The sequence below is a fragment of the Rhyacophila brunnea genome, unplaced genomic scaffold, assembly GCF_057557595.1.
Source record: "Rhyacophila brunnea isolate RB1 unplaced genomic scaffold, BYU_Rbru_1.0 scaffold_5, whole genome shotgun sequence".
NCBI classification, from domain to species: Eukaryota; Metazoa; Arthropoda; class Insecta; order Trichoptera; family Rhyacophilidae; genus Rhyacophila; species Rhyacophila brunnea.
In genome coordinates, this window is record NW_028233170.1 from 16619262 (window position 1) to 16635107 (window position 15846).

At 33.1% G+C, this 15846-nt stretch overlaps 1 protein-coding gene and 1 long non-coding RNA gene across 3 annotated transcripts in view; one reads left to right on the top strand and one right to left on the bottom strand.

The window, feature by feature from the left end:
- The window catches only part of LOC147066099 (betaine-homocysteine S-methyltransferase-like), a 55756-nt gene extending 47986 nt beyond the window's left edge, over positions 1-7770 (top strand). The window contains exons 4-7 of one of the 2 annotated variants that reach the window (XM_085955518.1): positions 13-113; positions 3920-4081; positions 4897-5111; positions 7391-7770. In XM_085955518.1, the coding sequence (XP_085811644.1) occupies positions 13-113; positions 3920-4081; positions 4897-5111; positions 7391-7565 (653 nt within the window). In that variant the 3' untranslated portion in view covers positions 7566-7770. Of the gene's footprint in view, positions 1-12; positions 119-3919; positions 4082-4896; positions 5112-7390 lie in introns of those variants that run through there. The other variant, XR_015071608.1, reaches the window with a different exon arrangement.
- A 6287-nt stretch (positions 7771-14057) lies between these two features.
- Positions 14058-15786, bottom strand: LOC147066100 (uncharacterized). The gene is made up of 3 exons (XR_015071619.1): positions 15616-15786; positions 15153-15378; positions 14058-14848 (listed from the first exon to the last, which is right to left on the bottom strand). It is a non-coding gene; the product is annotated as an uncharacterized LOC147066100 (long non-coding RNA).
- Between the last annotated feature and the right edge of the window lie 60 nt (positions 15787-15846).

Consider the following 15846-nt stretch of genomic DNA (forward strand, 5'->3'; position numbering starts at 1 on the left):
TTGTGTTTGCAGAAACTATTCCTAAGGTTGTGGGGTCCATTGGCCCATACGGAGCGCACCTTCACGATGGCTCTGAGTATGACGGCAGGTACGCGGATACCACTTCAGTAGAGGTGAGGTGAGTGGTAGAAGTTCGCAAAAAAAATCAGTAGAGTAGTTTTTTTTATAACTAAAATATAACTTTTTAAAGAATGTAGATCATCTTCTTTGATGAGACTAACATTTACGATGGTTTTAGAATATTGAAAAGTTCTCAGATCGCTGAAATCGTCTTTAGGGCATATATATACTTCGACAGATAATACCCGATATTTCATAGAGGACCAATATAGACTATTCGTATTCCACCATTAATAACAAATTTGTAAGTAGATTTATAAAATTTAGCTAGCCCACACCACACGCAAACAATAACAACAACTTGGTACCTACTGCTTGAAAACACCTCAGATATAATATATACCCATTAGAAAAATATATATTTGAAAAAAATACGAAACTCGACGGGATTTGAACTCGTATAGCCATTGGTGTCTCGCCAATCTGTGCATCAAGCAATTATGCTACGAGCCTCCTATCTAATGACGACAATTTAAACTAGTAGGTTATACATGGAATGCTTATCATCTTATCAAATTGCGTTATTATCAGTGGCGGCTCATTCATATGCACTGCGGAACTGCAGCACCCCCAAGCAAATTGAGAAAAATATAATATTATAATATACATAAATTTACGTATATTATATGAAAATATCACTATTATTTAAGCGTGTTAAGCTTGTCCACGCACCGATACATCCAATAATAATTGTCATAACCGCGATGAAAGTGATGCCTCGCGTGATTTCATGCAGTACCATTTTCGATAGAATATGTTCTTATTGGCTAAGCCGGCTCGCCGCTCAGAGCTTAGTCTGGTACTGCCGCTTAGACAGTAATACTAATATGAAAATACTATTTTCATGTTGCAAATGTTGTCGGGACAACGACTCTGAGCTAGTAGCAACTAAAAGATGATAGACTTTCTTTCAAGGAAAAAAGACAGAAGAATCAATTTTATAATGAAATAAAAATTATAAAAATACTAATATTTAATTTTAATAATTTTGATGTTAATAGTTAAATATAATCCAATCCAATCATTTATTTTTATTTTTAATCAACCGCAGCACCCCCAGATATAATATCCACGAGCCGCCACTGGTTATTATTGACTATCGATTTGTATGTATCAAATCAAGGAATATTAATTACCTTAATTACTAACCGACGCCCGGCTCTCGCCAAATATTTTTAGTTATAACGTCTACTTGAACTTGCTAACAATTTTTAATAAACCATTTCTTTTATTCAAATGAATAATTATTCACTATTCATTAATTTTTTCTAGTGGATATACCTATATCTGAAGTGTTTTCTCGTTATGTATGTTCAATATAATATGGAATGTTACATTCTCAAAATTTTACTACATTAATTTATTTTTTAAATTTTCTGTCATCGAATTTAAGACTAAATTGAAATAAAAATATATACTATAGTAAAATAGTTTAGTAACATAGTAGATATATTTATGAACGTATGCCCATTATTATTGATGTTGTGGTTTACCGCAAAAGTGCTGTCGTCACTTTAATTCGTTCAAATAAATTATAAAATAATTCAATATAAATCCGGGTGTAATCACCGTTGACCGTAACTAAGTCTATCTAGCGCATGAGCGACTCTGGTATTTTAACCTGGAATTTTGTGATCCGGGAGGCATTCCTATTTGTGATTCAGGAAGTTTCCACTAGTGAACTATCTTTGACGAGGGTAGGGCGTCCGCAATCGGATACTGAGTTAACTGCATAGATAGAGTCAATAATTTACTGCAAATAGTTATTTGTGACCTATCAATTTATTTACAGCCTTCAGTTTACTATTATTTTGTTGATTGAGGTTCTTATAATCAATTTTGACAGTGCACACCTACATTTATACAAATATAGTATATAAATAAATTCATATATTATATAATTATATTGGGAAGTATATATAAATTTTAAGGCTTAAGCGTCGGCTTATAATGTAGTGGGTCTCAGGTTCAAATCCTGTGTCTGGAAAATACACATATGTATTGTTTTTCAATTTGTATTTGTAGTCAGTGTATGTACCTAATACATTGGGCAAGTGGCTAATACGCCGGCTAGACGGCAGCGACTTGCCTGCGCGGTATAGTTTGTCCAAACTACTTTTACAGCACTTTTCGGTTTGCGCGAGATACAGTTTTCCCGTCCACACACACGGACTTTCCGATACAAATCGTTTTACGCAGGTAAGTTTTTGATAAAGCATGAGCGTCTAGCCGGCGCTTATCATCCATTTCTCGTAAAAACAAAATCTGTTAATACAACGTCCACCCTGTGGAGGCTCATATGATCTTGTAATGATCGAACATGTTGAAGTGTTAAGTAGTTGTATATAAAATAAATTCACAATACGAGTCATAATAAATTATACGATATAATAGAATCAACGATATCCTCCACCACAAAAAATATGATCAATATAGATAATGATTAATTTTTGTTCAAATTATTGTGATAAGAGTCTCTAGTTCCAATCCCGCGGATATGTTAAATTAACATACTTTTTTTTCAATTGTTTGTGTTCATTTGTTTTATTATACATCGACCTAATGGATTGATAAAGAGGCTAGCAACCACCTCTGGTAAAAAAAATACTCCATACCAGTGACGTAGCTACCTCATCACAAGAGTAGACATAGAATTGAGACCCAGATAAACAAGGGGCTCATCTTAGGCCAATAGTTGTTAATGATTTTCCTATTTTATAATGCTAAGTACCTATATAATTTACAAAAAATACGTATTAAAAATAAATCACACGGACATAGGAAGGAAAGCTATAAAATGCTCAAAAATTGTTCAGAAACAATATTGATTGCATGATTTTTGCATAAGGGCCAATATCATATATGGAAGCCATAGTAGGGAGCCTTGGAGTAAAAATTATAGTTTACACAGAACAGATAATAAATAGAATACCGATAGGTTATATTCAATACGCCGCACGTTGAAGCAGGGTTTTTGAATGTGTGAGTATCCTACGAAAATGAACCACGCATTATGAACGTGCAATCGTGTGTGTAATACACCAACATTAAATGAGCGTAAATGCATAAATCGAGAGCAGTTTTCAGTATTAGACGTACAACGTATTCTTGACACGTGTATCAGTTTAACCCGGTTCTTCCATACTCGAGACGGTTACCTGCTATCGCCTTACCCGTTGGGTATTTCAGTTCCCATTATTTCTGAGTTCCCTGAGTTTACCTAACTTATAGTCTGTAAATATATCTTTGAAGATTTTTTCATTCATTATCTACTACTATCGAAGCCGACAGAGCCAATTAAAAATGTTTATACAACGGTTTTTTCCCACAGCTTTCTCATTCAGTACTGTTTTGATTAGATTTTTTCAAAGTAAATTATATATATTTTAGTGCTCAATTTAGTGAGTTATTTTCCAATTATTTTTTTCAAATATTATAAAAAATGATAATTCTGAAGCTGTACGATTATTTTTATTTCGTTATAGATAGAGCTCTATTTAATTAGAATTTTTAAAAAGGCTTGAAATACCACGAAACATAAATTAAATAATTATTTTACTTTAGTTTTCAAAGAAAGAAAGTTTTACTTACAGGTAAACCTACAACATGATTATGTAGTCTAGAAGCTTTAGAACTCTTGCGGAGATGAAAATCTAATTTGTTGTAACAACTAATTTATTATGCAATGTTTTTGTATCAAATTGTAAAAAGATGCGAACTATAAAAATGTATAGATAAGTAATATAATAATATGTATCTAGTGACTTATTTGTACAATAATTACTGACCTCTCTATCAGGTGATGCGAGATTGGCATAGACCTCGCGTAGCTGCATTGGTTGCCGCCGGTGTGGATCTTCTTGCTTTGGAGACCATCCCATGCCGGGAAGAAGCAGAGATGCTGGTGGAACTGATCAAAGAATATCCTACTGTCAAAGCGTGGCTGTCTTTCAGTTGCAAGGTTTTTGAAAAAAATATTCTTTTAAATATTCGTAGTTTTTATTTCCTAAACTAATTTTCAATCGTAATTTAATTCGATTGAATAGTCTTGTGATATTATCTCGCAATGTAATGGGGGGTTTTAAAACATATAATAATATGTATTATTAGTTTAATAAAACGCATTTTTAAAGTTAAACTAATAATACAATAATACAACAAGAGCATACTTCAGTGAAACGGCAAATAATTTTCAGCAATAGGTGGGACGTAATTTCGCAAGCGTTGCCAATCGGAGAGCGATAGTCGACCTGTGAGCACGTCAATTTGTTTTGTGATGGCGTCGGAGGAATTAATTCTAAAACCGTGTGAAGATGACTAAAAAACATTACGTATTTACTCGAAAAACAAAACATGTCAATGAATATATTATTATTATTATTTAAATAACAATAAACGGACGGATAAATGGACGTATGTTGAATTTTTATGACAAAATTATGTTTTGTTCGTCACGCGTCGTTTGCATAATCTACGCGTCGCGTAGTCACGATCGTTTTAGACCATGCCTCAGTTGAAGTATATCCTTAAAGAAGGAGAAAAAACATATAATTAATTTAATTATTTGAACTGTCAATGCTTGGTGGAAAGACATGATATTAATTAAAATAAAACACAATGTTTAATGTATAGTATGTAATCCACTAGCATTGTATTACTTAACTCCATGAACATATATTTTATTCGGACGGCATGGGCTCTAATGTTTCAATCCTAGATTCACAAATGTAATTACCGGCAGAGCTTTTGCTTCATGTTAATTAATTATTTTTCCAGGATGACCAAAGTATAGCACACGGAGAGCGATTCCAAAAGGTCGCCACAAAATGTTGGGATAGCAATCCAGAACAGCTCGTGGCAATTGGCGTTAACTGTCTTAGTCCGAGTTACGTCAAGAACCTTATCACTGGAATCAACAGAGGCCGAGAGAACAATAAAATCCCTCTTATCGTCTATCCAAATAGCGGCGAAAAGTATAATCCACAGATTGGGTAAGGCACTAAATTATATTAAACCTCTATAAAACACTGATAGTGAAAAATAAGTGCTATATAAACATTATAAAAAGGTTATTATAAAATACGTTTTGCCATATATCTTTATATTTACCATTCATAAAATCCGTGTATAGCGTAATATTATATCGATAAATCGGCAAACATCAATTCTCAGGGCAGCTGTTTGTACGTTTAGTTTTCTGTGGTTTATCAGATTATTATGTTTTTTGATGTTTTTAAATGTTAGTAAAATGTTTGTAAACTCTCAACATACTAAAATTTAAAAACATTACCACAGAAAACCAACCTTACAAATAGCTGCCCTGAGATTTAATGTTGTTCGACTTATCAATAATATATTTTCACCCCATAAACGAAAATATAAGACCCACTTGCAGTGCCGGATTTATTAAATGATAGGTATATTTATGATTAAAGGGCTTCGAAAATATTAAATGTAGGTACGCTGTATAATAGAATTTTCTTATCATACCTCATTGCAATTAATTACCTACATTATACAAATGGTCATAATCACAAATTAAAATATATTTAGGCAACACCATTTGTGAAAATCAATTTAATTCACTCGCTTATGTCTGACATGTTTAATAGATTTTGATGAAATAATAAAGAATTGTAAAATTAATAAAAAACTTTATTTTTTATAATATCTCAATACGTCTTCTAAGGCCAGTTTATGCGTGAATCCGGCCCTGCGCGTGCGGTTCAAATAAACAAAAATTCTTTCAATTACTTTTTTTATTTTGAAATTAGTTATTTCTCAAAACAATTGTGATTTTGCATACTACCTATCCATTAATAATAGATAATATCAGTTTTGCCGTACTCATCTATTATATTAGCGCCCATAGATAATAAATAATATTTTAATAAAACAATAACACTATGACAAAAATAATAATATGGGTATCTATTTAGTTTTATAAATTAAATAATCGACAAACTTTTGACAGTAGATACCTGCTTTATCACCTCAATAGTTATGGTCGTCAACTAACTTTTCGACAACTATTGGAAAACTGCAAGTCTATGAATAATAATGATAAAGCTTTCCCGTCAACGGTCAAATCTTACAGGCTCTATATTATTATGGCACAACTTTAGTTTAATGTTTTAGAATAATATTTCTAAAGCTCAATATCTTTATATTTGATTTTATATAATAGCAATAACAGTTATAACTTATTTCGTGTTAGTTGCGATCGATCTTGTATCGTTGTTGATAGGTTGATATGGTTTCCTACTCTTTTATTTTCCACTTGTCGCCGGTATTGCCATGTCTGCAGCCACACTGTTATTCATAATAATGGTAAATAATTATATAAATTCACACACTTTCAGTAGTAACACAATGTTTTTCGCGATCAGGGATTTGTATTGAATCTTTTTCAATTTTTATGTATACCATAGATTATAGAAACATAAACCAACTGGAAGTTTTCTTAAATTATTTAGTTATAAAATAATAAATTCAAAACTTTACGATACGACTTGAAAAAGAGTAATTTTCTTTTTTTTAATCAGAAATAAAATAATAAAATGAATAGTAAACTACCATATACCTAATACCTTTCACATACATATAAAATATGACACCAAGTAGAATTCGAACTTGCACCCCCTGGAATTCACGCCCCCACGTGGCTAACTACTAAGCTACAAATAAGTGTCCTATCTAATTGCAATACTCTCTGAAGCGCTTTCTAAATTAGCGTTATTTATTAGCAATCGGTTTTTGTATTTTAAATCAAAATATGTGTATTATTATGTGTCGGGATCTCTCCAAATTTTAGTTAAAACGTACTTGCACTTCCTAATAATTAAATAAACTATTTTTTTTTATTCAACGAGAATAATTCTCAAGAATATCTCAGAGGTGTTTTCAAATTATATATGTTCAATAAAATAATGTTACATTCTTAAATCATTTAAATAATTCGTTGAGTTAAAAAAATGTTTATTACCATCCAAATAGTTTACGTCTTTACGACTACAGCCTTTCATATTACAAACCGTGTCCAAAACCGTGTCTTACAAGTTACTATAAAGAAAAAAACAGTTAGTTACTGGTTATATATAGGTAGTTATAAAAGCGATCAGATTTAAAAAAAATGTTTGATTAATAAAAGAGAATATTTTTAATGAATTATCGATGATTTCAAAATTTTCAAAGATTTTTCTAATTGTTGTGTATGTTTCTAAAGGCGCTAAAGTTATGTAATAAATACTGATCAATACGGTATGTTTAGGTGGATCGACAGAGACAAATGCGAGCCTGTGGAGGCTTTCATTCACGAATGGCTGGATCTGGGGGTCACTTACGTCGGAGGCTGCTGTAGGACTTATGCGGCAGACGTATCCAGGATTCGATACCAAGTCCTCAAATGGACAAACAAGCGCTATAACAAATCTTACGTTGACTGACCTAAAAAATGATCTCAGTAGCATAATAATAATATAATATTATAAATGACTGTTATATTATAATATATTACATTTATATTATGTATAATAATATTAAATTTTATAAAGGATTTAATCATATTATTAATAATTATTATTTTCTTTTATTGAGAGCGATTGCCATAATATTTCCATCCGTGATGTTACTGCCAAAATTTTGTAAGTCTCGAAATCATATTATGGAGTAAGTATTTAATTTCAATTTGAAAATTTGTCATAACTTCTAAAATTAGGCTTAAATAATGACCAATATCTACTATGAGGCGTTTGAGTGAGTAAAAACCCTCGATTTTCTAAATATCTTAAAAATTACTATAATATTTTGCTCCAGTTTTAATATATCTTTATTTTATCATTTACTTGTATCATAGACTTTTTACCTTTGTTATTTCGTATAACAAAATGGCTAAAAAACACAAAAACCTATATTTGACTTGTTTTCTTGATTCCACTGATACACAAAATTAACTTAAAATATAAGTAAAGAATAGAAGAATTTAATACCTATAAATATTTAAACGATTTATTTGAATTGAATGAATAATAAATGAGTTATATTAATTTTAGTTATCAGTGTGACTTTTTAAGTGATCCCAAAAAATTCACCCTGTCTCCAATGGATTAATTTTAATTTCTTTGTGCTTTAACTGCGTGTTCTGTATATCGGATGACCTTGAATTTTTTTCTGGTATACATATTTTTAATATATATAATCCGTTAATTCTAAATACTTAAATTATCGACTTACCAACTTTTGGCAGCAACCCTCTCGCAGTGTGTTTTTGTTATGAAAATGTACCGGAACACTTTTATTTAAAGGAATGAATTGATTTTTTAACCAAGTTGTAATTCATAATATTATTTTCATCGAATACAGCACACTAATGAATATTCAATCATTTTAGAGACACGAAATTGACCTATCTATGTCTACACGGAGTAATGATTCTGGAATCCATTGACTGTATTATTATAAGTTGTGCCGGTATAAACACACTGCAAAATATCGTTTAAAACTGTATTTCTCATCGTTTTAATTATTAGTTATCTTATAAATTTACAAAATATTTGTGTATTTTTTCACTATTTTACCTAACCTAATACTTAAGTGAGATTTTATAGATATTCCGTTTTTGGCTTAAAGCTCTTGATATTTTCTAAATGCCATATTATTATAATACCTACCTACGTACTTTAAAATATATTTTTATAATGTACTTTATAATAATATTCTGTTGCGATTTAATCGCTGGAATGAATAAAATTAGTCATATTATTGGGAAACAATGCATACATTACAATTATAAGTACATAATATATCCACATATTACGAACCTAAGTATAGCTATGCCCATACACAATGAAGAAAAATATTATTAATATTCAAATGTGTATGAATTCCATATAATATCTATAATCATACATACACGTTTTTAATTAAAAATGCATACACTACAATGTAAATAAAAATATTTCCGAACATTGTTTATATCAATATAAAAAGTAATGTGAATGTATGTATGTTTGTGTTTAATAAATTAAAATATGTTGACTGATTCGTAGAGTTTTATTTTCTCCATTATTATGTAATATCCTAATAGCCATAAAATTGATAAAAAAATAATACATTGGTGGTATTTAAAGTTTCGCCTAGATCTAGATATACATACTGGAGCGGTAACATATTTGAAAAATAAATTAAATGTTTCCTATCACAATATAAAAAAATATTATTATTATAGAATTGAACATAAATGTATCTCAGCTTATGTATTAGACTATAAAAAATCTTTGACAAAATAATATATATTTCATAAAATGGTCTTTTATAAAAAGTATGTTATATCACAGTGTCTCTTCTCAAAAATTATTCTACTGTAAAGAGTGTTTTGTAGTGTTTACTGGTGACATTTATTTTTCAGAATTCAGTAGATTGACCAAATCTATAAAAATCAATGATTGTACTTAAGATGAAAAATAGATTAATGGCCTTCAAAGCACGCTATTTATAATATAATCTCACAAGTAGGTATCTTCTAAAAAATCAAGCAAATATAATCTGTATTCCAATATATTCGTATTATTATCAGTACAACACTACTTACTGAAATTTCAGTAGGATAATTTATTGGGTTGACTGTTGTTTTGTAAGTTCATTATAAAAAATAAAAATGGAAGACGGCAAGAAATTAACGAACAAAATAATTGATTGTAAAACACGAAAAATATGAAATACTATATAATAATTGCCACCTAGATTACAAATATAGAAATGAAATATTAAACGCAAGGATAGCGGTATCATCAGCATATTGGGAGACGATAATCTGGGAGCCAAAACTGGATTTGGGGATTAGAATGTCGTGGGTATACAAGGTATACAAGAGTGGCCCACCGGGACCGTGGGACACCGGATCAGGTGATACGTGGGATTGATTTTACATTGTTTATTTTTACTTTGAATTGTCTGTCACTAAGGAAAGAATATAGAATTTTTATTATCTGAGGTTCGAGACCAGCTTCGAAAAATTTAACTATAGTGCCTTCAATTCATACTTTATCGAAATGTCGAAGAGACCAATTCGACTGCTCCAAGTAAGACGGAAATAAGTCAAAATTTGGCATTTTGCAGGAGAATTAATTTCAGTTTTGAAAAAATATTCTTATTCTCCTGTACGGAAATTTCAATTTTTTTTTATTGATTCCAGCATACTTTTTAATGGTTAAATTTCTTAATGTACTGTTTTGTAAAAAATATTAGTATTTGACATACGACTATTTTTAAATTGAATTTAAAGACAATCTATTTACTTTTGACTTATCACTGTCTTACAGGAAATTTTCTGCATAGGAAAGTGCATCTAACTCAAAAACCCAAAAAAAGGAGTTACTTCCGTCTTACATATTCTTCGATGGCGCTACAGCTCAAGCTCGAGCCCTGGCCTCCTTCACCGCTGTCCTCCAGCCGGATCGGTCCTCCGCACGTCTTTTCCAGTTCCTGATTTTTAGCAGCTGGTTAGCATCTTTTGTAACATTATCACCCCATCGTGTGCGTGGCTTTCCCACTGGCCTTTTTTCCTCCATGGGTTTCCTTCGAGGATCTTCTTCGGTATCCGTGACTCAGGCATGCGCTGGACATGGCCTGACCAGTTTAGCCTCTGGAGTTTTATGAAGTTGGAGAGTTTTGAATCTTGGTATAAGCGGTATAGTTCCGTGTTGTACCTAATTCTCCACTCCCCACCATCATTCATGGGTCCGTATATCCGCCTAAGCATCGTTCTCTCAAAGCAATCCACCATTTCAGCTGCTTTCATATTTAGCGTTCATGACTCGCACCGAGTAACCGTATGACGGTTTTATAGAGCCTAGGGTTTTAATGAGGAGTACGATTTATTTGCAGCGGTTATTTGGGCTTTTATTTCTTCCAGTTCCTCGTTCTCTTTTATAATATTGGAACCCAGGTATGTGAACCGGTTGACAACCTCAAGTTGATGGTTTCCAAAACTGGAACTTTGGCCCAGCCTACTCTGATTTTGTCGGCTTTGTACCATGACTTTAGTTTTGTTTTCATTTACTCTTAAGCCAATCTCTAGTGCGGCCCTTTGGAGGTGGTCAAATTCTTTCTTCACAATATGTATGGATCTGCCCATCATGTTGAGGTCGTCTGCGTAGCCAACCAGTTGGCTCGGTCTGCTTAATATAGTGCCCCTTCTGTTCACTTGAGACTTTCTGATAGCGGATTCGAGGGCTAAGTTGAACAGCATGGGAGCCAATCCGTCTCCTTGCTTAAGACCCCGAGATACTTCAAAGCCCTCCGTCAGTTGGCCATTCACCTTCACCTGGGAGAGTGTATTCTTCAGTGTGATTCTAACAAGCCTGGCTAGTTTTGGTGGGATTTCAAAGTCCAGAAGGACAGTGAATAGTTTTTCCCGGTCGATGCAGTCATATGCCTGCTTAAAATCAACAAAGAGCTGATAAATGTCCACATCTAATTCCCTGCATTTTTTTCAGTATTTGGCGAACTGTGAAGAGCTGATCCGTTGTAGACCTTCCTGCCCTGAAGCCAGCTTGGTATTCACTTACTATGTTTTCCGCGTAACCTTCCAGTTTTGTCTTCAGGATCATTGTGAATACCTTATAACTTGTGCTCGAGAGTGATATCCCTCTGAAATTTTCATATCGCAGTCTGTCTCCTTTTTTATATATTGGACAGATAACGCTGATCTGCCAATCCGCTGGAATGCTTTCAGACTCCCAGATTTTAAGCATTAACTCATGCACTGCTGCTATTAATCGGTGTCCACCATACTTTAGAAGTTCTGCAGGGATGTTATCGGCTCCTGGTGCTTTATGATTCTTCAGTGTCCGTCTTACATAGAGCAGTCGAATTGTGTAATGGTGGTGATTGAATCCATCTGTAATGAATTTGCTGACCCGTAGTAACTGATGATTAGTAGAGAGGCTGGCTCGAAAACCATGTTGTTCATCTGGGAGAAGTTTTATGTCTCTAACAGAAGGTTTTTTGTGATTTAATGACTGACTTGTTCTAATAATTTGCTCATGAGTGGGTGGTCTTTACTTGGTTTGGGAATTAAATTTATATCTGCCGATTTCCAGGGGGTAGGAAAATCAATGAGCACGGTCAAGGCATGCATTGAAAGTATTGGTTAGAGCAGTGACGCCGCTGTCGGGAAGATTTTTTATTGTACTATTGTTTATTTCATCGTTTCCGGGAGCCTTGCGGTTTTTAAGGCGCTTAATCCTGAATTTATTCTAGGTCGTCTGTAGAGACTGTGGTAATAGAGGAAGGTTCAGATTCATAAAGCTCTGCTAGAATAGTGCGCAATTTCTCATCAATGGATTTATCATGGTGGATTATTGTGGCGTCGTTTGGGTTTATGAGGTTTGGTTTGAATTGCTCGTTTTAAGCTATCTGCAATTCTGCAAATATTTTTGGCTTTATCTGCAGCTGTGTATACTGGACCGTTTTTGCCAGAAAGTAACATAATCAGATTCTTCTTAAATCTTAGAATTTTACTAAGGGATAAATACGGTTGCCCGCCTTTTTCTAATTCTCTATGATTGTCATTGAATAAGTTGCTCACGTGCTCTTTAAGTACTATTCTAATTTCGGCAATGAGTCTATTTTTATGAGCATTGGCTATATAGTATTAGCATGGCGCTGCCATTGTTTTCTGGCTATGTTTTTTTCCATATGAGATTTTCAATACGCTAGGGTAGGTTGGGGCGATCACCTAAGTAGAGAAGTACCGGTTTATGATCAGAATTAAGTTCATTTACGACACAAGTCTGCGGTACCTATAATTAAATCGTCGCGGAGGATGGCAAAGTCGAGAATGTCTGCCCGTCCATGCTTAGGATAAATGGTAGGCTCTGAAGGGGCGGATATAACTGCGTCGGTATCATCGATAAACTTATGGATGAGATTACTTCGGGCGTTAGTTAACTTACTGTTCTAGTCTTCATGATTTACATTGAAATCTTCAGCTATACTAGTTGGGGTAATGGTATTCTCTAAGAGGGCTTCGAGGTCTTCTCGTTTTAAGACAGAAATAGGTGGGCAATAATTTTGGGCAACGAATTCAACAATACCGGAGTTTGCTGTTGCTTTGTGGAGCATTTGATTGCTTTCGACAGCGGTAGCTCTGAGTTCCTCAGTGAGTGCGTTGAGGGCTTCAAAACTTAGGTAACAATTAGAAGAGATTGCCCTATTGGTGGAGTGAATTGGCGGATTGGGTAAATATGGCCTGGTAACGGACCGCTGGGATTAGTGGTTACCTGCCTATTCCAATACGATAGTGACCATAACTCTTCATAAAGATTTCTGTTTTCCATGTCCCACTCTTGCAGATTAGATCTATTCTAAATGGTCTTCGACACGGCTCGATTTGAGTGGTCGAATATTATTATACTTAGTATAGAAAACAAAACACCAAAGCAAAAAGGATCTTACATGGGATGCGTCTGAAATATCAATGAATTTGGTCTATAAATAAAATTAAAGGAGCCTTCTACGTTCATTCTGTTATGACAATTGAAATTATTTAGCAAACACATTAAGCATGGTTATATTGGTAAACTCCACACATATTAACATCGTTCAGTTGCCATTCCGATTTCATATTCACGCAGAATGCTATTTTTAATGTCTACCATAGCCTCTTGAGACCCGAGATAGAACCAGTCATGAGAAAAAATATTTGTGCATTTTACTGTTCCATAAATATTATTAAGATCACAAAAAAAAATTAAAATATTTTTTTTACTATATATTAACTAAAATCCACTACGTGCACGTGAGTGCATCTCAGGTCACAATAGAGTACAATATTGGATACAGTACAAACAATGAAATGAAACAAAAACAATGTGATATCCATATAATGATACAATTTTATTAGAAAAATAATACAATAATCATAATAATATAATGGTGATTGGAAAATTATATTTATTTAGATTAAAAATATAGTACATTAACGGTCAAAACCCTAAAATACTACACATTAATTAGCGCACTTCAGGGAATAGGTTTAAGGACAACCATTCTTTGCTGTAGAAGTAGATCTGTGTTTACTCAGTGTGTTATTGAAGCTAATGGTGAAGAGTTTCTTGGATGACCTTGTATCGATGATGATACTGATGGCTAAGTGACTTTCATACCAAATCGTAGGGTTTGCAAGTCTGATTTTCCATGACTATGAAGTATTCCAATCACAGTGAATATTTTCTTTCCTATAAGTTTGCATGTACAATGAGCAAACAATTTCATGTCCATGTCCAACAAGTCCATGTCCACAGTGGTCAAAGATCCTCACAGTTTACATGCTGATGTCCTGTGAAGGCAAACACACCACTGTGAAGATTAATGCGGCTCATCGACTTGTAATCAGTATTTTACAACAGCTGACTGAGTGATGCATATCGTTCTTCGTCTTCTTTGAATCATAACACGTATTGGCCTGAAATAACGAATCGGTGAGGTTGAAGCTGGTAAAAAAGTCATATTATGTGTAGACGTACAAGGGCAGTTGTTGTGAAGCCAAAGTAACATCACAGCGTTGCATTGAGATTGTATCGTATCTTCATCAGATAGGTAGGATTCACTTCCCCACATGGAGAATAATTTATAGAGCAATTGGAGTCCAGCACCCAATAAACCATATATGGCCATGAACTGAACTCTTCAGCTCAGCATCATTCGTCTTATTAGGCTCAGCGTACTGAAACAATAGAAAATACAATACTATGAATTAATCGATACATTTATTCCTATTTATTAAGTATTCAACACCAGGAATATAAATACTAATGGCCAATAGTATTAATCACTAGGTATATTAAGTATATTAATTATTCTGTCCATCGAATCCTCAATATGGAGATCACAAAGCCCTTTCATCACAAACTGTATCAATTTAATTGGTACTTAATTGATTTTTTAGCAGTGCATGCACTTGCCTAATAAAATGATAAGTTTGATATTTATGACTAAATGATAAAGTAATATAATATGAGCATTGATACCTTATGGTTTCATAAGCCAGGATAGGATCCTGGATTGTGATTTTGAAGGATGTATCTCAGCCTCTAGCAGTGAGTAAAGTTCACTGGTTCTCCAGAATAAAGTCATCATCTGGGCCCAGGAGATGAATGTGAACATCATTACTGTCGTCAGGGTTATATCCTCCACCAACTTCGACATCATTATCATTCAAAATATCACCAATATGCTGGCTATTCAAGGATTCGTCTAAATGTAAACAAAAAACATAACCTCAATAAATCAGATATACTAATGTCAAAATATATCACTCTAGACCTGAGTTACTCATGTGTGTACCGAATTTTGAAACTATGATTATAATATTTTACAAAAGTGTAAAGATAATTTAAAGTATACGGAATATTACTATGATTCATTGTGAAACTAAATACATCATTGGTTTTTAATATAAATAAATATTAATATTTAATTAAAAGCACTTACTTGTCAGAGTTGACTTTTTAGCCGCCATTTTTGTCTTGTGCAAATATCCATAACTTCAAAGTCAAAATAACAATTTATTTTAAAACTACATAGGCTAGTGTTTTGCTCTAGTGGTAGAAAAATATACTATCTATACCACTGTAGTCAAATGCGGTTCAAGTATCCATTCAAATCATTACTAAAAAATATTTAAATAACGTCCACATATGTGTACCTCAGGACGCAAGAGGA